Source organism: Stegodyphus dumicola, chromosome 8 (genome assembly GCF_044657685.1).
Source record: "Stegodyphus dumicola isolate Sdum_Otavi_A_Nest chromosome 8, ASM4465768v1".
Lineage (NCBI taxonomy): Eukaryota > Metazoa > Arthropoda > Arachnida > Araneae > Eresidae > Stegodyphus > Stegodyphus dumicola.
The window spans coordinates 124,637,232-124,663,895 of NC_140775.1; the positions used below are offsets into that span (position 1 = coordinate 124,637,232).

The 26,664-nt window shown below is 35.2% G+C and overlaps 1 protein-coding gene across 6 annotated transcripts in view; it reads right to left on the reverse strand.

Moving 5' to 3' along the window:
• The window catches only part of LOC118203727 (putative sodium-dependent multivitamin transporter), a 56,766-nt gene extending 30,571 nt beyond the window's left edge, over positions 1-26,195 (reverse strand). The window contains exons 1-7 of one of the 6 annotated variants that reach the window (XM_085822369.1): positions 25,319-25,678; positions 24,783-24,955; positions 21,558-21,819; positions 5,186-5,547; positions 4,024-4,089; positions 1,340-1,459; positions 1,107-1,261 (exon numbers count right to left, since the gene is read on the reverse strand). In XM_085822369.1, coding sequence (XP_085678495.1) covers positions 1,107-1,261; positions 1,340-1,459; positions 4,024-4,089; positions 5,186-5,530 — 686 coding nt within the window. In that variant the 5' untranslated portion in view covers positions 5,531-5,547; positions 21,558-21,819; positions 24,783-24,955; positions 25,319-25,678. Of the gene's footprint in view, positions 1-1,106; positions 1,262-1,339; positions 1,460-4,023; positions 4,090-5,185; positions 5,548-21,557; positions 21,820-24,782; positions 24,956-25,318; positions 25,679-25,705 lie in introns of those variants that run through there. The other 5 variants (XM_085822370.1, XM_085822371.1, XM_085822368.1 and 2 more) reach the window with 5 other exon arrangements.
• Between the last annotated feature and the right edge of the window lie 469 nt (positions 26,196-26,664).

Here is a 26,664-nt window from a genome sequence, read left to right on the forward strand (position 1 = left end):
ATGACTCTATCATCAGTGAGGTTTTGGAGCAACAGCTGCTTTACCTTATTACTAATGTGTGGCAGAGCACCATCCTGCATACAGATTGTCTGTTGGAGATGGTTTCTTTGATGAAGTTGTGGAATAACAAACGTTTGCAGCATTTCGTGGTACTTTTCTACATTTATGGTGCACGTGTGGGGTCCTGTCGGAGTGATGGTCTCAAAAAAGAATGGCCCAATTACGAATTTCGATGTCAAACCACACCAAACAGTGACTTTTGTGGAATTTAATGGGATTTCGTGTACGGTGTGGGGCTGCTCAAAAGCCCAAATTCGACTATTTTGTGTGTTTACGGACCCATTGAGATAAAACTGGCACTCATCTCCCCACAGAATGTGCCATGGGAAAGCATCATTTTTGGAACTAAATTTTTTTTTTTCACGGAATCCTTTTTCCCATGTCTTGATTAGTCTAAATACCAAGTTTGGTGCCATTTCGGCTATTAGATCGCGCTACAGGGCGCTTCAAACACTGTCACTTTAAAAAAGATCACCCTGTATATCCATTACGTTTTTGTATATTTCGAAATTGTTGCCATCTTTGAAATGATAAATAATTCAATTTCTAACAGACCTTGTTGTTAATTCGTAGCGTCTTGCCATGTTCACTTCAGATATGGAACTTTAATACAGTATTTTTGATAAAAAGAAGTAGTAATTTCCAAATATAGAAGATAATTAGCACCATCATGCTGAATAAATCGCGCACCATCATTTCCAAATATAGAGGATTATCCGCAACCCCATGTGTGCTAGCACCATTATGCTGAAACCACTTATATGATAAATATTTCAGTGAGACATTATTTTATAAGAAATCAGAAAATGGACCCTTTAATGTTTTAAATTTAATTTGTGTGCATGATACCAGTTAATGTGTCATTAAAACCCTTCAGTATTTCGTTCCGTAACCCACATCAAATATTTATTAATTATAAACTGAAAAAAAATGTGACACGAAAATAAAAAAGGACTTATGTATACATATATGGGGGTGTGTGTGTGTGTGCATTCAGTACAATATTTTATAAATTATAATACTAGGTTGCTCAAAAAATTGCATACTTTGGGATAACAAGCCTACCACCTTCCTGAGCAATGCGAAATACCTCTGAAATGCCTCCTAAGTTCATGCAGCCTTTGATAGCAATTGTAAGAAGACAAGTATACATCAGAATTGCTTGGATAACGTCTGTCCACAAAACAGCCTTCATGCCACCCTTAAATAGGAAAATTCATTTAAAAATTTGAACTGAAAAATTACAAGAAAAGTCAATTATAAATGTGATGTTACTTACCAAAGTGCAGTAAAATGTACAAACCACACCTACTGAAATGACAGACATGGTAAGCGATAAATTGGTGACAACACTCAGCGCTAAAGCTGGTGCAAACAGAGTTACTGACGTGAAGAGTACCTTGGAATTGAAAAAACGAGTTATTATTAATATAATCAATGTAAAACAAAATGCATAGAAACTAATAAATAAGTTAAATGGTTTTCTTGCAGCTATACTTTTGCCATTTTTCACTTTAATATTAAAAATACTGTTCATATAACTGTATGAAAAATCACAGAAAACATGCTTTGAATTAGCGTTAATAGTTTTGTTAACGCAAAATCGTATGTAATTTTAATTAGGTAAAATTAACTAGTTAGATAATAAGTCATACAGTAAGTTTATCCGCATATGCTTTCAATGACAAACCTAGGCATTGTGATAATCAAACGAGCTATTTATTGTTTAAGCAGAAAGCAAATAAAATCTAATCCCGTCTTGCAATATATTATCCTAATCAATTAAAGCTAAACTTTTAGTGTGATTCTACTCAAAACTTGCACACCTTTAGAGTGAACTGTAAAAGTAAGATTCATTTAGTGTGTTGTTTAATACTATTTCTGTAACAAAAAAGGACATTTTGTTTTATATAACAAAAGTATTTTCAAGACTAACCGATGGCCAAGCGAGAATAAGATATTGAAGGCATATTTTTGTTCTAATTTTAAAGTACAAGGAAACATGCTGTTTAATTGGGACTTCTTATTATTTTTCTGTCATTAACATGGACACAAATTAGTATAATTTTTATAGTAAGATAGGAAAGCCTTTACCTTGAATACATGTTTTTCTATAGCATAGATCTTAGCTATTAATGCCTGTTGCTTATAGCAAATGCACATAATCCTTACTTACCCTGGAGTCTTAAATACGAGATTTATAACAAGCAGTGAATCGCGACAGATAACGCCATGATTCTAATTGGGTGAGAATTTAAGATTTCAAATAAAAGTAGGTGACCTCAGACTGGCATAAATTTTGAATAAAATTTTATCGATTTCCAGGATATTCAGATACAGATTCCTCCTTTTTCAGAAGCAAAACGTTTTGCTCCTTTTCTTAACGAGCAAGATACTTTTTCCTGCTAAAGAAGAGGTACGTAAACTTGACTGCTCTGGAAATGTATAAAATTATTTATTTGAAGCTCTGCCTAAGTCTAAGATTTTTTTTTTTTTTTGCTTAGTTTTAAAAGTCACGGCTAGATTGTTTCGTTGATATATAGTAATTATGCATATAGTAATTATGCAAATATACTTAATTAGTAAAACTTTTTAGTAAATAAATTTATTCATAATTTAATAATATTTAATCGCTTTTTGCTTTGAAATCGTCATTACTGACGTGCATGAAACCTTTCCAAATGAAGTTTGAATGTCCACTTGCTTCATAAATTTCGCTTTTTCAAAAAAAAAAGTCATTCTTGAAATATAAATATGCATTATTTTTGCAGTGTTAGAGTTTTTATTTACTTTCTTGATGAATATCGCAATTACTTTTATGCAAGCTTAACCCCGTCACTATCCATTTCTTATTTTACCTGAAAATTTAGTTTACTTTAAATTACGACAGCTTAGTTTAATTTTTTTCCAATCTCAGTCCATTCAATAATTTCATTTTATAAAAGTTAAATTAATAGATTGCTCGAAGGAAAGCTTTCTTTTGCTTTGAATAAGTCAGCATGGTTGATCACTGGATCTTCCAGATTTTTCACTTTTGATAGAATTTTACAGCATGGAATCTGACCACACTTCGCCAAATCCAGCTTCTGGTTAATGGCCAAAATCAATGATTCTGTATCAGTCGCTTAACATTTTATTAAGTTTTGAAGGCATTTTAAACAAATAAAAATAAAGAACGCGATAGATATATAAACGCGATGTTTTGTTGAGCAAAAGACTAATGAAAATGACAAAGATGCAAAGCAACTGCCAAGCCTTTCCGAATATTTCCAAATAAAAAATACTAATATCTTATTAAGGCAGATCTAAACTAGCGAAAGAGTGCCGGGTTATCGGATATGCTGAACAACTAGGATGCGTACAATCAGGTTGTTTCAAAATTTTTGAATTTCATCAAATTTTGTATCTTCGAAATAAACTTTAGTATTGCAGAAGTCAAACAACAAAAATCAGCGTTATATTTTCAAAATTTTCATAGGACTAGTTTTGATGGTTTTACCGAACCACCATCCTCAGCTGCAAAACCGAAAATAAAAACTCAAAACTCGTTCATTTGCGGTTTTGCAGCTGAGGATGGTGGTTCGGTAAAACCATCGAAACTAGTCCTGTGAAAATTTTGAAAATATAACGCTGATTTTTGCTGTTTGACATTTGAATTAGTATTTGTTCGGCGTGTTATTGTGTCTTAAACTTTAGTATCTTCAAACTTCAAACAATTTTTTAATAAGTTCTGCTGTTTCTCTTTCTGTGGGCTGTTTTGTGAAAGAGAGAAACTTTGTGCTTAAAACATAACAGCATTCTTTACAGTATATGTTTTTGAAGAATTTTGAACTTTTTTGTTGATAACCTCGCAGTCTGCAAATTATTCTATGAAGTCATGATTCACTCAATCGTATAATACATAAGATAATTACATCCTACTTCAAAAATGTTTGCATTTGACTTTAGTTAAAAGATACTTACATTCTGAAATATAAATAAAGCCGAAAGGATTCTTCTCGTTGGTGTACCAAAACGTTTTTCCAGGTACTATATAAAGAAATCAAGAAATTTAAAAACAAATCTGAAGATTACCACTAAGTACAAAGCATTTTACTCCATATCTTGTAAACGATACTAATAATAATATGATGCTAATTATAAACGCAATAAACTTGACAGCTACTTGAACTTAATTTAAAATATATTTCAGGTAAATAAAAATTAAAATTTTAATATGGATATGCTAAACAACCAAAACCTTTAAATAAAACATGTTAAAATCTCTATTTCGTTGCAAAATTTCAGCTCTTTAATTCACTAAATAATTTTTCGTGTTAATCGGCTGAGATTTTGAGTAGTGTAGCTTGCAGGTACAAAAACTAAGGTCCTACTGATAACTCGCATCTGCTAAATACAGTTATTTATACCTGCAAGAATGTGCTACACGTGTGACATTTTTTGTTTATAAAGCTGAAAGATCTCTGTAGAAATCAAACTTATTTGCACTTAAAGTCTTAAGCCCTTATCCTTGTTCTGCAGTAAGAGCGGATATGTTTCTTATCCTGAATCACGGAGAAAATTTTAACATTTTAATAAATTGTGTATTATAAGTGTTATAAATATTCACATTAATATTATTCAAAGTATCCTAACATTTTTAATTCAAACTTTCTAGCCACGCATCATGTAACAGATATGAATTCAGTTTTTGAAATAGAGGTTTACAGAAGAGCATTTTTGTGTTTCAAAATGCGAAAGGTTTTAGTGTTTGGCTCTTGTTACATACATTTCGGAGAAAGTAAGATACAGATCTACTAAACCACAAATGTATTCTGTGATAATATCAATAGTTCAAGAACACTATTTGGCTGTGGTAAAGCAAGAGCCTCGTACAACAGAGATTATCTGTCGAAAATTGTGGAGAAAGAATCCCCGCATGGCATACAAAGATAAATAAATTGCTCTAGTCGCGGACTGAGAATTCTGACCGCGGCCTGAGCTTTTGATGCCGGATTTCCTAGTAGCTATAACTAGAAACTGAGTCGCATATGCAATGAAATCAATATTTTATGGAGATTAAAGAAATTAGCTCAGTATATATCTAATTAAAAAATATATTCTAATTAAAATAAAATATAAATACCTCATATGCTGTCGTAATACCAGTATTGAAAAATATGGGAATGAATAGATAAGCAGCAATCACTGGTCCAACTGAAAATCCAATATTCATAAAAACCATGTTGGTTCCATAATCGTACATTTCTGCAGGAAGTCCCATGAGAATCGTAGCTGAGAAGAAACTAGCCATTAGTGAAAAAGCAACGGGAAGTATTGACATGTCTTTGCCAGCAAGAAGATATTCGTCATTGGTTTTCTGTTTGTTTCCTGAGAACCGAAAGTAGAGTCCCAAGGCTGCAGATATCGACAATGTGATTCCCAAAATAGTGTAATCAGCAGCTCCCAAAATTAATTTCTCTGACGTCATAGTTACAGAGGATTAATCTAGGAAAGAATTTTAAAAAATGTCATTTTCTAATTTATAGTGCCTTAATGATCATATTACTGAATTCATGAAAATATTTAGGCTTATTGCTTATTTGCTTATAATGTGATTTTCTTTTATTTTTGCAATGTTACGGATTTGTTTATTTACAGATTCGATGTATTTATCTAGTCATTTTATGTTTAATGCTTATTTATTGAATTTGTGTTTACTTAATGAGCTTATTTCGTACATTGTCTTGCAGATCTTTTTATTCTAAATGACTGATATTCCAGAGACATTTCTGCAGGGCCTTACGACGTTTAGAGATTTCTTGTTAACTTAGAGATATTCCTGAAGTTTGCATAAATTGTGTTCTAAGAACTATTCTTTGGAAAGTTCTACAGGTGTTTAACCTATACCTTGAACAATGGTACATATATGAGGCTGCATTGGAGCCTCTAGTTAGTTCAAAGCTGTGAGTTCAGCTCAAAATCATGTGACTTCAAACTTTGCAAAGCGAACGATTTTAGTGATTTGGGTTATTTCTCTAGTATTAAAAGAGAACTTCGCTTTTCTAACTTGTGATTAATTGCAAAGCTAATTAAAGAAAACTTTAAAAGAGTTAAATATTCACTTTTAAGTCTTTTCAAAACTCAACGAAATCTTTTTTCCTCATTTAATAATATTAAAATATTGTAAAATTATTTTGTAATTTAAAACATTTTAAAATTTCTAGAATTTCTGAAGTAAATCAAAACGTCTTCAGTAGAAAAAATAATCTTAGAAAGAAAGGGAAAAAAAGCGCTTATCCGTACACAACATGACTTCCTTGTACGGAATATTAAATTATACGCATTTTTCCTGCATTTCATTTAAACTGATTTCCTCGAATTTTATTAGATATATATTTCTTATTCAATTAATTCGCGACAAGGCAAAAATACATAAAAACTCAAAATATCTTCATTAAAAATCGAAAGGTATAGAAAAACATAAAACACCAAATACAGTTAAAACAATTTAAAAAATTACATTTAAAATTACAGTTTCCACACAAAAACAAGCAATTCGGTCAGCGTGCAAGAAGGCAGATTTTTCGGTGCACAAAACTGAAAGTTTACTTTTCGTCTCACTCGGCAAAAAGACGCTGAAGACGTAGAAACTTACCGAATTTATTGTAGACGCTGTGCAGATACAATATATGAGATAATTTAATAACTTAAATAACAGTTCCAGAATGGATTAAGCATGATTTAATTCTCAATAGTAAAAGAAGACGTTACTTTGTTGTTGCGAAGCTTAGTTGCTCTAGATTGACAACAAATCCACTATTCTGCTAAGTTTCAAATGTAAACAAATATGGCTGCTACGATAAAAAATTAGACTTAGACGCGCTTAAACAACTTAAATTGTTGATAATTCTACAACTATAACTTGCAGGTTAACTAAAGGTATAAAAACCTTAACCGGAAGATTAAAAAAAAAACATAATTCAATTATTTTTAAAGCAAAAAAGGCTCAATTTACCATCATATAAGAATAAAAAACTAAGCTCAAGGAGCCGAGTAACAAAGTGGATATATATCTACTTTTTGTGCGGCCGATTGCTACCAAAAAGAGAGGTGCACATCTACATGTTACAGCAGTCCTCACATACAAAATTTCAGCTTTCGGGGGCTATTCGTTTTTGAGTTATGTGAAATAATACATATGTACGTAAGGTACTTACAGACACCACCAAAAAGATCTCTTCTGAATCCATTTTAAATCAGTTTTATAATTCGTTTTGAGTCCTTTATTCTGTCCTTAGGTACAAATGTCATGCAAAAACATGGTTAAATTGCATTCGATAGCGGTCAAAATGGATATTTTCATTGAAATATGGTACCCGGAGAATTTTTCATAATTACAATACTTCCTTTTCTTCGTGCGAGGAAGTAAAAAAGGAGGAGGAAAGGGAAAAAGAAGGAAAATTAAAAATGTCTGGTCCGTGACAGTTAGCCGACAACCACATAGCCAACAAGACACTTAACCGACGCCAGTTAGCCGGCAGGATATTTAGCCAGCACGGACACCTAGCCGATATGTACACTTAGCCGACAGGACATTTAGCCGACAGGACATTTAGCCGACAGGTAATTTAGCCGACACGGACAGTTAGCCGACAAGCCGAAAGGTCTTTCTTTCACCTATTAGTAAAATTCATTTTTCGGTTCTTAAGGATCCCATATGTGCGTTTAATTCTTGTGTAATTTAGCATAGTTTGATATATATTGTACTGCTTGGTGTATATTGGTCAAATTGTAAAAACGCGTTGAAATTTCTCGTCGGGGAATATGAATTAATTTTCGAATGGAAAAAATAATTTTTTAGCTTAGTACGATAGTCACTAAGTTACATTTTAAAGTGGGATCTGCAAAAATTGTCCGTAGAGCTTCTTCGTTTAATCAGCTGGGTTTCTTTGGAACACTTTCACATCATTAATAGTTTTTTTTTTTTTTTTTTTTTTTTACTTAATGATATTACTAATCACGCTCTTCCTAATTCTTTCAAATTTCTCATTTCCATTCATTCATTTCTCTCATTCTCTTCTCATTTTCTAGCAAAGTATTTATAAAGGTCTAGCCTGAAAAAGCAATTTTCATCAGAAGAGACTGGTTTCATATTAAGTTTAATATATAACCAGTCACTAAGAGACTGGTTATAGCAGTGGCCGAGCGGTAAAGTCGCTGAGCACTGGTAGTTCCGTCCGAATTGCGAATCCCACAAACGGACTGGCTGCATGGGTGTTTTTGTGGTTTTCCCCATGTGTAACGTTTATACGAGCCTGCTTTCCTTCGAAATTCCTCCACGAAAGTATCCCTTCCCTTAGGCAGATAGTTCTCTGGCTTTGCCGTAATTACATAAACCAAACGTACTTCTGTTAGGTGGGCCACAAGGCACGAATTCCTGGGCCGGAGCCCTATCCCAGATTAATAAATGCACTATGCCTAACTTGTATACAGCATTCTTAGGGTGAAAATTTTCAGAAAAAAAAAAAAAAAAAAAAGTAGTTCCAGTATGGCGAATCACTCTACTTCCTGACAGAGATAGGAAATTTCATTAGTGGGAGGAGAGAAACGGTTTTATACGAGAATGAATGTAGCGTGATGTGTTGAGAATAGTAATAAAGAAATGTGAAAGTAATAGGAATTTGAAAGCTTTGGGAAAAGGAAGACTCATTGTCGGCTAATGTCCTGTCCGTGTCGGCAAAATGCCCTGTCGACTAAGTGTCTTTGTCTGCTAAATGTCCTGTCGGCTAAGTGTGTCTTCGTCGGCTAAATGTCCATGTGGGCTAAGTGTCCGCGTCGGCCAAATGTTTCTGTCGGCAAACTGGTGTCGACTAAGTGGTGGTCGGCTAAGTGCCCGCGACCGTTAAGAAATATCAATTACAGATTTAACATACTAAATTATGTTTTTTCATACTTTTTGTTCTCACTGTATAGCAATTTTGAAAGAAAGCATGAAACAATTTCATCTTTTGTTTTCTATATCTAATAAACGCTAATAAATAGTTATGCTTCGCAAACTTCCCGCAAATAAATTTTAAAATATCCATTTCTGAAATATGCATTTCATTCTAAAATAAAGCCCACCAGCGGCCGAGCGGTAAAGACGCTGAACACTGGTAGTTCGGTCCGAGGTTCGAATCCCGCGAACGGGCTGGCTGCATGGGCGTTTTCGTGGTTTTCCCCATGTGTAACGTGTATACGAGCCAGTTTCCCTTAGAAAGTCCTCCACGAAAGGCATCCCTCCCCTTAGGCAGATAGCCCTAGTGTGCTTTGCCATAATTAAATACACTACACCACACCACATTCTAAAATAAACTGTGTTTGAAAGTTTAAGTGATTGCAAATGTTTTAAATCTTTATCTTATTTACTGTTCTTTTTAAAAGTTATTTGTTAGCTATTTATTATTTATTTTGATTAGGTTGTTGAGAAATGAGGATTTGTAGAGATTTTTTGAATAATTACGCCAGATGAGTAGAAAGATATAAAGACCGGTAGAGTAAACTACCCCTGCTTCTTTCTATTTTTTCTTGAATTTCTGGATTATGCCACTAGTTGGGCGACACGGATCGGTAAACATATACGCCAAGGGAAGTCATGTTACCAAAGAAATGGAAAATACAAAAGAGATCGAATGGAAAGAAGAGGCCGGACTCGCTCCTCTCTGGATTTGCTAGTGCGCGAATACAGAAAACTATGGTCAATCGTGTATATTTATCGTTCTTTATCATGTTAATAATCGTTATATTCTCATAAGTGTTTACCGAAGGGAAAGGAAACCACGAGAGAGCTAATTTCATTAGGTTCAAACGTCACCTGATAAGATAATTGAAATCTGGAAAATAAAATGACGCCATTTTTAACGACAAAAATTGTCTTCAAGGCTCGTCTCTGGATTTTTTTTCTTATATCTCATCTTCTAAATGAGATAGCTTTACAATTCATATGTCGATTTATTCAGAATTAAAGATCTTTAATATTGCATACGAAAAATACACTTACAAATACAGAAGGCCAGAATTTCGATTAAACATAAATACAGTACAAAGTTAATGTGTAAAATGCAATTAATAAATAAATTTATTAATAAAAATATAAAATATCTCTATAAAATACACAAATACCAAAAGCTTTAAATATTTATATATAGTTACAACACCATTCATAAATTACTACATAATATTTCTCTGAAAACTGAATTAACAGTCGATAAATATAAACGACCTCCAATTAATGAACCAATTTTCAGTAATAACACTTGTTGAAGAAGTACTGCTTATTGAAATCTCCGCTTAAAATTCATTAGCAGATTCTATTGGTTCTATTTTCTAAATCTTACTTCAAATTATGAAATTTTTTAAACTGCATCTAACATACAGATTTTTCTTAAAAATATAATTGTCGATTTCTTAAAATATAATTTTTAATTTTTATATGAAAAGGGATAATGTACTTTGTTACTTTTCCTCTTTCTGAGGTTTTTAATAATAATATTATACACTGCTCAACACTGAAAAGGCAGCACCAAGAAGGAGTGGTCAGAAAGTGATGAAATTTGGAAAAAAGACAGAGGCAGCAATAAGTGATCTTTATTTCAAAATGATAGTCAGAATACAGAGCGAGAATGGTGTCGGCTCAGTAGGATAAGTGATAAGTGATAAGTGACGGTGGACGTGGGCACTGTCCCTTTGCCGTAAAGATTAATCAGTACAGCACCACGTCCACCCTTATCTAAAGTTGGCTAGAGAGGAGCCTCACGAGAGTTATGCATTTACATGTATACTATACTTTGTACTTGGCATTACTTGGTAATACATTAACAAATAAAACTGTACACAAATTCTACTATCTGTGTTTACATTGTTGGGAGTGACTTTACATAAAGCTGCGTATTGGAACATTATAATTGCTTCGGCAATTATGCGAATGTGCTTGTGAGGGTTAACCTGCTGGGGCGTAAACATTTATACACTACAAGTGTTCAGAAGGCAGCTATAACTAAATTTTTGCAGTACACGTATGATTTATGCTATACATTGCATTTTACTTATTTATGACATTGTAAATTATTATTCGGTATGGTCTATAATTTGGTAATATATATACATTATGTGATACGACATGGGCATATCATCTATCACTTAATGGGCAAAGAATGGTATCACACTTAACATTATTTGACGTTACATTTGCAATTAATGCATTTCGCATATTCCTCACTGATATGACGTTGTCAGGAGTGACTTTGCTTGTTTACGTATTAGAACATTATGAATGTTCCGGCAATTTTGCCAGTGAGCTTGGGAGGGCTTTATTGCAGGGGCTTGTACATATACACTACTGGTGTTCAAAGGGCGGCTACATCTAAATTGCTGCAGTGAGTATATGATATATGCTATACATTTGCATATTCTTGACTTTACCTATTATTATCCGGTGCGGTCTATAAGTTCTACAATATGTACAGTATACGATACAAAATTGACATTAATATTACAGTTTATGAGGCAATTAAGGAATTATACTTAACATTAATTAACATTACATTTACAATTACATTATGCATATTCAACACTGTATTTACTTTGTCGGAAGTGACATTGCATATAGCTTGTTGTATAGAACATAATAATTACTCCTGTAATTACGCAAGTGAGCTTGGGGCAGCTTTCATGCAGGGCTTGTATATATATACAGTACATGTGTGCAGAAGGCGGTTGCAAGTAAATTACTGCAGTGCACGTATAAATAGTGCTGTGCATATACATATTTACATAATTATGACATTACATGTCTTATATATACACTATGCGATACGGCATTGACATTATATATGAGATTTGAGATAATAGTGGTATTACATTACCATTATTGACATTACATTTACGAATTACATTATGCAGATTCAACTCTGTAAATACATTGTCAGGAGTAACATTGCATATAGAACGTATTTATAACACTATATTTGCTCTTGCTTTTATGTGATTGAGCTTTAGGATGGCGTACAGGCAGACCTGATATATAGACATTATAGGTGCTCAAGGCAGCCACATCTGAGGTCCTGCTGTACCTGTGAGATTTTTGTACAGACACATAGATACTTATGTATGACAGTGTTTGCATATAATGCGGTACTGTAAGTATATTCTATATTATGTTACGTAATTCGATACAACATTACATATGACTTTACATTACTATTCAGAAATGACGTTACACTTGCGTTACGTGGTATTACATTTACAATTTGTGCAGTGTTCGGATTCAGCAGTGTTTTTATTATGTCCAATGTGACATTAGATTTTGATACATTTTGAGCAATATAATTGCTCTGGAAGTTATGCAAATGAGCTTAGGATGTCTGACATGCCGGGGCATGTAAGTATACATTTCTAATGTTCATAGGCGCATCTTGCTATGTCACTGCGGTATTCGCAGGATTGTACTGAACATATGCTTTTGCATACACTTTCTAATACAATTTGCGTAATACACTTTCTAATACAATTTGCGTAATACACTTTCTAATACAATTTGCGTTTACTAATTCTACTTATTGTCCTTTGACTGTTCAGTACATCCGATGAGACATTTACATTTAAATACACGTATTTAAAGCAGCTAGGTTGTGCAGCCAGTTATGGGGATGGGCATTGGGTAGCGTTACACTTGCAATTCAGGTCTAGACAGAGCCTGAAGTCAGCTGTGTACTTTTTTGTCTGACACGTCATCCATATTGATATTCACTGTTAAATTAGTGGAGATGTTCACGCATACTTGCTGATGTGCATGAGCTATTTTATATACTGGTGCTTAAGTTATTTACATTGCTTGAATTTTGATTAGTACTGCTGAGATGTTGCGGTACGCTTCGGATATACAGTACATGTACACATATGTGGTATACTTAGCATGTTTGACTTACTCTTGGTAGAGTTTGCTTGTTCAGCGCTATATTTGCGTTATCTGAGGATACATTTCTCAAAAGCCATGCAGGCCTTGCACTAATTATTCAACTGCACAAAGGTTAGTGCCGTGTCTGGCAAGTAAACTCATGATTTTAATGATCTGTCGATAGAGGTGCTTCTGCTTAATCATGAATTTACAGAAGGCCTGCGTATTGACAGTTGGAATACGTATGTGCAGTTCGCTGGTAAGTGGGCAGGTTGTGACATAATGCTCCGGAGTACCCAGGTGGCCACAACTGCACTGATCTGTGTCAGTCGTGCCATGCTTGGCAAAGTAGTCCGGGAAAGGCCCATGCCCATGATATAGCCACGTACGTATTAGAACATAGCCGGGCAGGGTTTACGTACATTAGATGGTAGTGTGTACGCCTGCCTGTTTGTGCAGTGTCCCATTCTTCCTGCCACTTAGCGAAAGCTTGAAGATGGAGATGTCGTTTCAAAGTAGAGTGTGACCATGGAATTTCCAATTCCTCCGCTTCTTTGTTGAGGGCTGCGTCTTTAGCGAGGAGGTCGGCTGCTTCATTACCGGTGTTTCCTGCGTGGGCTTTCGTCTATGCCAGGCGAACATGCAGATGCTCTGTCTGCCTTAGATGGTATTGAATTTCTTTGATAATTTTGGATGTGTGTGCCGGATTTTGGATGGCTTGAAGGGCTGACATGCTGTCGGAAACTATTGCTGCATTCCTGATGTTATGGTAAGCAATATGTTGTACTGCCTTTTGAATTGCCAGTGCCTCCCCTTGAAAGACGCTGTTGTTTTTGTTCAGATGGCCCTTCCATTGCGCGACCTGTTCTTGGCCTTGAAACATTACGTACGCACATCCGACGTTGTCATCCATTTTTGACCCATCAGTAAAGATACGGGTATTGTGCCTGTTCATATCTTCAGATCGCCCTTTGAGGTTGATTCGTACTCCTACGCTCTGCTGTGCTGGGTGGAACTCAAGTGGATTGGCTGGAATTTCATAATCCCTGGGCCAGTAACTTTCTTCATATAAAGTGGCTGGTTGCCGCAGTTGCTTAACTTCTTGCAGGACTGCCTCCCTTTCGGCGCTGATGTTAAGGGGAACGAGACCTGCTAAAATGTTCAGTGCGCTAGTTGCTGTCGTGCGGTAGCCCTCGTGCTGTTTAACATAAATTGCCTTTGTATACTTGAAAGATGCCGCAGTTTATGGCCTTGCATCGGCTGGGCCCATACAGCCGCCGCATACGTTACAATCTTTTCTGCAACCGTCTGATAGATGATCTTATGAATATGCGAAGTGAGGCCCCAACTGTCACCCTGCATTAACCGCATGTTCTTGATAATGGTCGCGGTACGTTTTTTGAGGTCAATTACATGTGGGATCCAGTTCAATTTATTATCAAACAGTAGACCCAGATATTTTAATTGCATAACTATTTTTATTCGCTGGCTATTGATGGTAATGCTAGGCTGTCTGACCAGCGTTCCTCCTTTTTTGGGGAAAAGCAGAATTTGTGACTAGCTTTCCGCTATTATTAATTTTATCTTCTGGCATCTTTCGCTGAACAGGAAGCAGGTCTGATTGCTGTTCACTTGTAGTTCCTCTCTCGTGCGACCTTTTACTATAAAGGCCGCGTCGTCCGCGTAAGCTACAACCTTTGTATGCTCCGGCCACTGTGCAGAGAGAATACTGTTGAAAGTTATGTTCCAGAGGTGGGGGCCCGCGCATGAGCCTTGTCGCATCCGCGGGACTGCCTCCTCTGGAGTATACCTCCGTTATGGACGACTATGACGCTTCGGTCTGACAGGTAGTGCTGGATTGTTCTGTACATGTTCGATGGGCATTTAGCTTCTGTCAGCGCATTGAGTATGGCTGGCCACCACAGCGTGTCGAAGGCGCTTTTTAGATCGAGGCTGATACACGCCGTGTGGTGACCGTTCCCTTGATTTTTATAAATTTCGTTTTTGATTTCTGCCAGTGCGTGAACCGTTGATGTACCGGTTCTGAAGCCATACTGGTTAGGGCTTAAGTAATTGGTGTGGTGCAAGTGATGCCTCAGCCGATTCATAATGATCTTTTCGTACACCTTCCCCAACGCAGACAAGAGGCAGATGGGTCTGTACGAGTCTGGGTTGGAGAGGTCTCTATTTTTCTTTAGAAAGAACACTGCTTGCCCTACTTTGAAACACTGCGGGAATGTACCCGTGTTATAAAGCCTACTCAGGAGTGAAGTGAAGAATTCAATGTTTGCACTTAAGACTGCCTTGACGATGTTATAATTTACTTCGTCCGGCTCCGGAGCTTTTTTCTTGGGGAGGCAGCGTAGTATTTGTATCAATTCCTGTGCTGTGATATCCTTGTCATCTGGAATGGAAGTATCTGTTGCCGTAGTCCTTTATTGTTGATGCTCAGCTGTATCTCCTGTCATATCCTGCGGGAACACTGCATCTAGTATCGCATTCAGTGTGCTGACCGTGGGGCTTTCATCTTCTGTCATTGCATGGAGGAGATGAAACTTAGTAGGTGCATACCTCTTCCCGGTCGCCAGCTTGTGGTGTATGCCAAAGGGACCTGTGTTCTCTGTGCAGAAAGCCCTCCAGGAGGTGAGCTTTTATAATGGGCCCTTTCTCGCTGGAAAGCTATCAAGAGAGTTGAATCAGCGCTGTCATTCCTTTGGCAATCTCGCTTAAACCGGCGTCGCAGTTAACGGCACTATTTGCTGTATTTTAAGGTCGCTTGTCCACCAGCTCAGACTTTGCGGCTTTTTGGTGGTTTTGATCAGCAGAATTGCTTCGCAGGCTTCTTGTATTACCGTGACGACTTTTTCAGTAAGTTCTTCGAGCTCTGCTTGTGTCGCTGCTAGCTCTATCCTGGGGCGCAACTCGCCTAGATGGTGTTGACAGCGCTGGACGAATCGCTTCAGCTTGTTGGCAAGCAGGTTATACCTTCTTATAATAGAAGTAGTTGTCCGGTGCGTACTTTTGAATGTCACATAATTGTGATCGGACAGACATATTCCCTATATCATTTCCCAGTCCTGTAACATGGGAGTAATACTAGGGATGGATATTGTTATGTCTGGCCAGCCTTTTGCGTGTACCCTATCAAATGTGGGTGGAGCATCTGCGGAATTATGGAGAACTAGGTTATGAGCCGAGAACTCTTCCAGGTATCTGCCCTTGGGCTCCGTATCCGCATAGCCCCAGCACACATTATGGGCATTAAAGTCTCCTGTAAAGATGATATTGACCTTACCATAGTCTCTGAGGAGGGATGCCATGAAAGTCGGTTTTGGTTCTACCGCAGCTGTGGGTGCGGAGTAGATTGTAACGAGAACTGAATGCAGTTCATGCGTCTCCAGGAGCACTGCGATGTGATCTCTCTCTTGGCTGATGACACTGAGCGACCACGCCGGATTGCAGTTGATGATGGCAGTACGTGGAGGGAATTCCGTATCCTCTTTCTGAAATAAACCCTACTTGAGGTGGAACCCTACCACTTTTCCTTGTTTAGTGTACGGTTCCTGGATAAACATGATGTCTATTTTGTTCTCGATAGCGTATGCTGTGGCATGGGCGCTTGCTACGTGTGCCCGTTGCAAATTTATCTGCATGCAACTGATTGGTGTGTACGCTTGTAGCCTGGCTTCATTCATTATGCTTTTAGGCATCTGTGGTCTTATATTGCTGCTTGTTGGCTCCTCACGAGGTGCGGTGGTGCATATGCTAATATTGGACTGAATCCCGGTATCTCTGCACTGCCAGTTTAAATTCTGGACAGTCTCTGTGGTAGGCGGGGTGCTTATGATCCCGTTTGGCACCGATGCGATGGATTGCATCATCACAGTTGATACAAGAGGGGAATTCTGCCCGGCATTCTCGAGTACCGTGTTCTTCACCACAGTAGGCGCAGCACTGCCTTGGGCTTTTGCAGTTGGCCTGTGTGTGGCCCAATCTCTGACACCTGTAGCATCTGGTGATGCCGTGATATTCGGTAATGATGTGGGCGGCCCATCCCAAGTAGAGTCTTCGTGCCTTGATTGCTGCTGGAAATCCTGCTTGTTGGCATTCAAATACCCATTTGACTCTATCGCCTCGTTGTTCCTTGAGGCGATAGAGTGCCTTGAAGTGGTTCGCTGGAGCATTGGTGACGGCACTGATTTCACTAATGATGTCCTCTGGCTGCATGTTGGCGGAGACGTTGTGCACGACGCATCTTGGTAGTCGTTTTTCAAGCCTCTTAGCCTCGGCCGGGATGGCGGCTTTTTGTAGTCCTTTTTCCAGTGTGCTGACAACAGCGATGCACGAAGAAACACGTCTAAGCATAGAGTCAATAAGAGTGCGGATGGTGTCCTGATGGATGGCTTTCCATTCCCTTTCAACCATTTGCCACAGTTCGTCTTCTGAACGATGCAGAGGCAGAGTCTGCAAACGGCGTCCAATCACATCCCACACATGTTTGATTGGTGATAGCTCAGGAAAGTACGGTGGCTAGGAAAGCATCTGTATACCTTGGAGAGCATGTTGGCAGATACAAGTACTGTGTGGTCGGGCGTTATCTGTATACCTTGCAGAGCATGTTGGCAGATGCGAGCACTGTGTGGTCGGGCGTCATCCTGCTGAAAAATTGCATTAGGCATCCCCTGAAGGTAGGGGATTGCCCCCGACCGCAGTACATTATCCAAGTATCGTTGGATAATGTACTCATAGTGCCCAGAATACGAACTAAAGGTGACCTGGAATCGTAGGCAATAGCGCCCCAAACCATTATGCCACGTTGTCGCTTGGTGGGCCGTTCCACAGTTACTGTCGGATCAGATCTGTCTCCATGTCGACGCCACGACTGACTCTCACTGGATAAACAGAAGCGTGACTCATCTGAGAACACGACGTTTCGCCATTCTGTCATCCACATCGCTCCAATCAGGCAACATTCTAAACGTTGGCGTCTATGCTGTGGAGTCAAAGGCAGTCTTCTTAACGGACGCCGTGAGTGCAGGCCATGTTCAACCAATCGACGGGAAATGGTTCTGCTCGACACGGGGACATCCAGGGTATCTTGCACATGCTGCAGAAACGGGACAGCCACAGCTTGTCGGCGGATTCGTCGATTCACGCGTGCTGACATCACTCTGGCTGCACCTACGTCCCTCCTTCTTCCCACATTTCCTTGTTCCAACCATGTTCGCCATAGCCGATGAACCGTGCTCGTATCCATGTGGGTATCAGCTGCAATTTGACGTAAGGACCAACCCGCCCTTCTCAATCCAAACACCATACACCTCGTAAAATCGTCTATCTGGCTGGATATGCCTTCGTTGACGGCGGCCCTGCATTCTCTCCTATTACACGTATCCTCCGGGACAAAAACCAACTTTCCTCGATAATTCGTCTGGAAGAAATAACGACACGACTATTGCCCATTCTGCACGTTCCTTCCCTTATATCTTACTTTACGTGCATCGGAGAGCTTTCACATCATTCGTGTAACTCAGTGACGTGCGTCTACTCTAAAATTTGCATAAATTTCTGACCACTCCATCTTGGTGTTGCATTTTCAATGTCGAGCATTGTATATACACACACGCGCCATTCCGGAATACGGAAAAACTGATCTCAATTTTTTTTTAAAAGGGGAATGTCAAATATTTATATTTGAATATGTAAGATCGTAGTGAGACATTGAACAATGTATTCATTATTTTTTATCTTTTAAAATTGGAGCTTTTCCGCGGCTTTATTTTAGCTCAAAGTTGTGATAGCCCAGAAGGGCTATTAGTCTCGAAATTGCGTTTTGTGACGTTTCACTGTGTAGAGACATTAGGATATTTTCGAAGCAGAAGTTGTGAAAAATGAGCAATGCCCTCGCCGGGAATCGAACCGCGGACCTCTCGAATACGCACCGAGCGTGCATACCACTACTCCAAGAAGACACGCTAAAACGGCGAAAGAAATACCTTATGACCGTAAGCGGCGAATCATTTTTTAAATTGTTGCCACCAAATATTATCGCTCTGTATTATATTTAAAGAAAATAAGGAACAAGGAATCTGAATGAATGTAGGTATGTTTTTCGCATTGTGAAAAATCAATAGGACCTAGAGCCATCAAATTTTGAATAACATAATCCTCCACCCGAGCATGGGTAACTGGAAGCCCGAATTTTGAATTTGTTTTACTATATATATTTCACATTTTGTAAAACTTTAAAGAATTTCTGATTAACAAACTCAGAGATTTCACAGCAAGCAACGGCAATACTGTACAAAAAAAAAAAAAAAAAAAAAAAAAAAAAAAAAAATCTATCTCCAGGGCACAAGACTGTGTGTCAGAAAATCTAAAAATATGCTGTTTTTAATTATTTTGTGATACTGCTGTTGAATTTTATGTGGTTTAAGTGCAAAGAACATGATATTAAATAAATAGAGGTAGCAAAAAATTTTTAAAATACGCTCCTTTGGGCGTAATATAAAATCTGAAAGCTTTCAGATTTAATATTTTTTTGTTATTTTGTTGTTGTTGTTGTTTGTTTGTTTTAATAAAATTTGTATTGCATTCTGGAAACATGTGGACATTTAAGATAACTTTAGCATTCATTAAACTATTTTGTAACACATTGCAATTAAATGATACCCAGCATTGTTTTAAACTGTTGCTGTATTTAATATTTCTGACCCCGAAGAATTGATCCTAAATTTCAAGTTCATACCAGCATAATTTTAGTCTTTACTTATGACCGGTGTAGCTTGAATTGACCGTCAGAATTCTGAAATTAGATGCACGAAAAATCAATAGAAAATAAATTTATAAAAAATAGAAGAAAAAGTATACGTAATTATTTTCGAAATATTTTGACATCACTGATGTCTTTAAGCTCCCATAAATTCAGAAATTCTTCATGATCGCCAATCACTCTATCACGATTTCTCTTTTATTTGCACATCGCATAAAGGATTCTTTGTAGGATTTACTTCCCGACTAGCGGTCTGCATCTTTTAGAAATTGCGAAATTTCAGAGGTCTGTCGGCTTCTGTTTTAATAAAAGAGCGAAAGATGAGTAATATGGAAGTCTGTCTAACTGTTTTTCTTTCTTTTCTTTTCTTCTTCTTCTTTTTTTTTTTTTTTTTTTTTTTATTATTTTTATTTTTTTTTTATTTTATTTATTTATTTATTTTTTTATGAAGTAAAAAGGAAACGAGAAAGGAAAAAAGGCGAAAGACCAAAAGTGTGAAAGTTCGCCTGGTTAACATATTTTTGCTTGGACATGGAATAAAAATGGAAAAAAAAAGTACTAATAATTTATTTCTCTGAGGATGAAATCAGCTCCATATAGAACCAAAAAAGAAAGAAATTACAGGTTACCCTGAATCCCAAAATTTTAAGGTCACAAAAGTAACAGCAGCTGTATTAAAAAGACGTGTGTTCGGAACTAAGCTATGTTTAAAAGCTGTCTTAAAAAATTAATAAAAAACTTTAATATGCATTTAAAATCTCAATTACTTTTTCATTAACATAGTGTTCTATTCACGAATTTCTTATTCTTTAAATGCTTTTCTGAATTTACGAAAAATCTCTTAGCGCTGTTTGGATTACAAAGTAATTTTGTTTTTTTAATTATGACTACTTTTTGAACTTATCATTCATATATATAGAGAGAGATTGTAACTGATAATAATCTTAATATAAAAATTGAAACAATCAGCTTCAGTTTCTTCAAAATAATTAGTTTGGACTTTAGAATTAAATTCACATATGTGTTAATGGCAATGTATTACAAAAGCCGGAATTCTGTAGAATACCTAGGCATTTTATAAAATGCCGAAAACTGTGTATTAAACTGCAGTGTATGGAAAGACTGACATTTCATACATTTCCTAAGTATTCTATAGAATGACAAACGACAAATTGGCAAAGTATGAAGCGCACAGATTTGTTTCGAATGTCCATACATTTAATACATTCATAAATAAGCCATACATTTAATGCATTCACTCCATGATTCCATATATTTCAAACATTTTTATACATTGTTTTCTTTAATAGGAAAGGCATAAACTTTTTCGAATAAAAGTTTTTTAATAGCACTCTAATTATTTTTTCAAAATAACATTTTTCTTTTTGAGAAATTCACATCTTTTAAATAATAGACTTACTTTGACCGTTTTTTTAAATTCTAGTATACATTGCCCCTAAATAACATTTGCGATTCTATAGAATACTTAAGTTAAGTAATATATATAATAATTCTAATATTTCATACTTCATCTAAAACGCCAGACATTCTATAAAATGCCTAGGTATTCTGTAGAATGCGTGAGTTTAATACATTGCCGGTAACATATACGTGTATCTGCTACGAACTTCTTTCACAACGAATACATTTTTAAGACTAGCTGCTGTTGAAAACAATTTAAGCTTTAAATTTAATACACGATAAAATTATGTGCAGATCACAGATGAAATAAAAAAAAATAAAAGATTTAATATTTGCTATATCATACTACAAAAAACCTAAGGCATAAAATACATAGGACTTACTTACCTTAATTTAGAATCTTTTATATCTTTAAACTTTATTTTATTTGAATATCTAAGACTCAGAAAGATTGAAAGTAAACAGGAAAAGCGATTTGAAGGAGTGCATTAGAATCCTTTATCGCAAGGATTTCAGCTTCGAAATGTACACTCAAACGTAAAGCACTTGCTACAATGATTACCATTCAAAAGGTCTGGTTTTTCTTGTTTTTGTTAGATGATGTGTCCGTGTCGTTAGGTCTTGTCATGCAAGATTCATCATTAGATATCTGAAATAGGAAGCAGTATCATAGTTATCCACAATCTTTAAAGCTGAATCTCAATTTGAATTTTTCCATATATTTTGCAAAAATGTTCTATAGATTTCTTATGAAAAAATATTATTACGTATTCATGATGATATATGTATTCATGATGATATATATTCATGATAAAAATATTAAAATTCGACAGTGCAAATTGTGAATAAAATTCGGATACGTTAATATGAGTTCTGCAACACCAGGGTAACTTCTATCTTTGACAGTCAATGAATCGGCAAAAAAGAGCAAAATAGAAACGAAGGCTGGAGTTGCAATTTACACAGCTGTAATTCCAAAATAAATTTTACACCTACTACTACAGCACGATTTGTTTCCTGATCACTACATTTACCTGTTATTATCTGATGTAGACAATCAAATAACGAATAAGATTCAGATTTTTTTAATAATTTTTATTTTATTCAATCGCGGCCTTTTTTCCCCTTTATATCTATTGTATCAATTTTTAAACGTGTAAGAGCCCTTTGAAATGCATGAAAATTATTTTTGTCCATAAGTCTCATTATATTTATTAAAGAACAAAATAGATTTTCCCCATTTCTTTACCTCTTCATTAATGTTAAGGATTAATAGAAAATTCTCATAATTTCACAACTGCGATGGATAACGAATGATGTTAAAAAATACAGTAAGAATGATAACAACGAATTTCGAACATACAATAAAAGTTTTGAATGCTATTAAAACTAATAAATCCAATCCTATGATTGAAAAAAGTTCTGAAATAAGTGGGAAAGATATACAAATTTTCAACAGTCAGGCAGTAACCAAATAGAGGAAGTATATAGTTTCCTTGCATTGAAAATGTTTCAATGCAAATTCCAGTGGGACTGAGTAGCCTAATCTTAATTATTTATCTTAAAACTAGGTTAGAATGAAATCTGCTTGCGCGTTTTTGAATTCGAATTTAGAAGATGTAAAATTACATATCTGTAAAATATTTCATAGTTGCATTAAGTTTAGGATTTTCTATATTTTTAAATTTTTTTAATATTTTCTTACCGCTTTAAAACGTTAATGGTAAACTCTTCGATACATTAGACTGCGATCTGAAATTTTCAGATTGCAATTTATATGCATATCTATCTATCTATATAGACAAATAGATATATAGGTAGATATAGATATTAAACACTATACATTAAAATTATTATTAAATATTACTAATATATATATATATATATATATATATATATATATATATATATTAAACACAAGACATAATCAAATTAAATTCAAAATAATATTCACTATTGAAATAATGAACTAGTACTAAATACTTTTCTACAAATGCAAAAAAAGATATTATAGAAATAGTAAAAGAAGTCTTTCCCTAAATTCCAAGACAACCCAAAGCTGTGTAAACACGAAATTTGTACAAATGACCTCAAGAGCAAGTGCAAAAACATATTATATACAAATGGTTTTGCATGTCCTGGTATATCTTCATCGGAGTATTGGAGTAATAAGAGAATAACTACACACACATATATATATATATAAATAAAATAGGCGTAAATATACCTTCAAAACTAAAATCCATCGCAATTGCTGATTACATTAGTATATAACAATTAAATTAAATGAATTATATCAATAGGTAATTTGAAATAAATTTGAAAGTAAAAAATTATTAAAATTTTGATAATCTAAATAATTGTTAAGTAGCTTAGTTTCAGATAATTGCGCATTTGTGAGTTCAGAAAGAGGCCTTTCTCCTCGATTAACGAACCCCTTGAAAAAAATGCGCCGGAAGAAATAAAATCTTTTTGGCTTTTTTTAATCCTTTTTTGACTTTTCTTTCTGATGAGTTAATTTATGTACGAATTTTGCATTTAGCTCAGCGTTGACTTGTTTGAGGATTTTGAAAAAACTGTTATATTATTCTTAAATTTTTACAATAGTTCTTTGCACAGCAAATTTAATATTTTCTGCCAATTCATTATTCTGAAATTAAATGCGATATCTGAAATCGATTATTTGGTACTACTTTGGTAGACGGTTGCACGGATTTTTGGCGATTTACGTTGGCGCCATTGTTGGCGCGATTTTTACAATCGACAGCCATCTTGAAAAACGCTGTTTTTACGCGTAGTAAAGTATTCGAAACTTTAAAAAAAGCAAATATCGTTAAAAGTAATGGATTAATTTTTTGTTGAAAATGTCGTTTTTTAAGATGGCAGGCAGGTGTAAATAAATACATTTACTATGAGTATAAAATATATAAAATACTAAAGTAAGGTTATTATTACTTTCATATAGTAAAGAAAGAGAATAAAAACACCGCTATAAAAACATTATGCCAACGTTTAATTAGATTAAAATATTACTTTAATTGAATATCGAATTAAAAACATTATACCAACATTTAAAATATTACTAACTTCAAATACTTTAAAATACGTTATATAGAATATAATTAACATTAAAACATATGTGACAATAATTATCTCAGCAATTTTTAAAAATAGAGTGTTAATTTTTTAACAAAAATTTAAGTATACAATTATAAAATAAAATTTTTGAAAATAGAGTATTAATTTTTTTAATGAAAATTGAAGTATACAATTATAAAATAAAATAAAAATATGTACTTACATTTTTTTAGTCATTCAACCTGTCGTTTATTGATAAGTACCACCAAAAAAATCGGAATCATAATTTAGATATCAATGAAAAAAATTGAAAAATGTAATATCAAGAGCAGGAATAGAAAAATTTAAAAAAAACAAAAAAATTTATAAATAGATAAAGCAATTTAGAGCCAAATTAATAGCTCATAAAGATTAAAAATAACAAAAAAAAAACTCCAATTATAGGTATTGTTTTTAAAATTTCGAAGATCCGCCCCTCCCTGAAATAGAAAGGACAATTTTTTTATTCGGATAGCAATAATTCTTGGTACTTACCAATAACAACATTCATCTTTGAAACAGTCATCTTTGAAGGAATTCGAAGATATGAATTAAATTTTTAAATGGCGCGGTAATGCACAAATTTTCAGTAACCAATCAGAGAGCTAATTACAGCTCGTTAATGCACAAATATTCTATAACCAATCAGAGAGCTGATTACATCACTCCTAGAATTAAAATTATTTAAATAATCATACATAATAGAATCATTTTTCAAAAAAAATGCAAAATTAAATTGTATTTTAATATTTAACAGCCATGAATAATGTTTAAAACATTAGATTAAATTTATAGATATTAAAAATAATTACTTTTAAAGTCTTGGCTGTGTTTTAAAGTAAGGTGACGTCATTAATTACATCATCCACAACATAAAATATCATAAACAAAAAATTTTTTATTTCAAATAAAAATGCAAAATTAAATTGATTTTTAATATTTACAAGACATAAATAATATTTAAAACACGGAATTTATGCATAATAAAATGCATTATTTTTTAAATAAAATGACAACAAAGTATCGGTTACCATTAATAACTTCTCTAGCAATGGGTTTACCATAAATCGTATTACTCGCCAAAAGAAAACTCGCCAAAATCCGTGCAACCGTCTACCAAAGTAGCACCGATTATTTTATGTTCCGAATTTAATATATATATATATATATATATATAATTTTTAAAAATATATAATGTTAAACTACATTCTATAACAAAAACCAAAAAGGAATCATCCTATTGCTTTGAAATTTTGTATGCTTAAATGCTTTGATTAAATAGGCAAACTATTAAAATTTGGTGTCCAATGAATGAATAGTGCGATCTTCAGTACACCGGAACTGCGCATCCAGCAGATGTATATAAGGAGCTGTTCTTTAACTGTTAAAAATTTCTGTTGCATTGCGATTTAGGATACCTTTCAACGACTGAAAAAATGGTTTTCTTCAGGATTTGAGCTCATTACGAGCAACTGTCAGAGTCTGAAAGAGGTCGTACCATTGGAATGAAAGAGGCAGGTTGGGCAAATCGGAGTATCGCTCGTCATAAGAATCGAAGCGATGCGACGATTAGAAGATGCTGGCGAGAATCGGTGGATAATGGCAGAATTTAGCGTCATGATGGTAGCGGTCGACTTTTAGAGCCTCAACAGATCGGGACGATAGAATGATTGTCAGATCAGCTGTCACAGCGCCTGAGTCATCGCTATCAACCATCAGACGTGCGACCAGCACACAAGTGTGCATCACGAACATTCACAGACGGATAGAGGGAAATCTACGCTCGTACTGACCGTTACTCCACCTGCCACTCACGCCTGCACACTATAGCTGCGTTCAGACGGCTGCATAATAAAGAGCATCGAAACATAGTCATAAGAGCATAAAATACGGGAATTCCGTTCACACCTGCGATACAGGATCTGTGCTGTGGCCAATGAGAGAAGCTAAATTTGCGCATGCATGGATGTGTCTACACCATTCGCGCGCTGTTTTCCAGCTCGAATGATTTCCCGCGCTCGCTCTGCTTGTTTTCGTTATTTTGTGTCATGACTTTTTCAGCTCACCACAAAGTTTTTTTGATTCAACAGAATGCTCTTTTATCTGCCCTTCTTATAAGCCAAGAGGCAACGGAAGAAGATAAAAAAAGAAAAAGAACGAAATGTTCTAGAAGTGGTATTTTTTTGGAAAGACCAATACTTGGTTGGCCCATATTCCTGTGCAGAGCACTATAGAATAATTCTGCATTGTACTGTAGTACTCTCTATACTATAAACATGCACATGCATATTTATATATATAAAACCTTCTTCAATTTTTATATATAATTTCTCTTAGGAGAAATACGATATTCTAAATATGCCTAATTCAAAAAAAA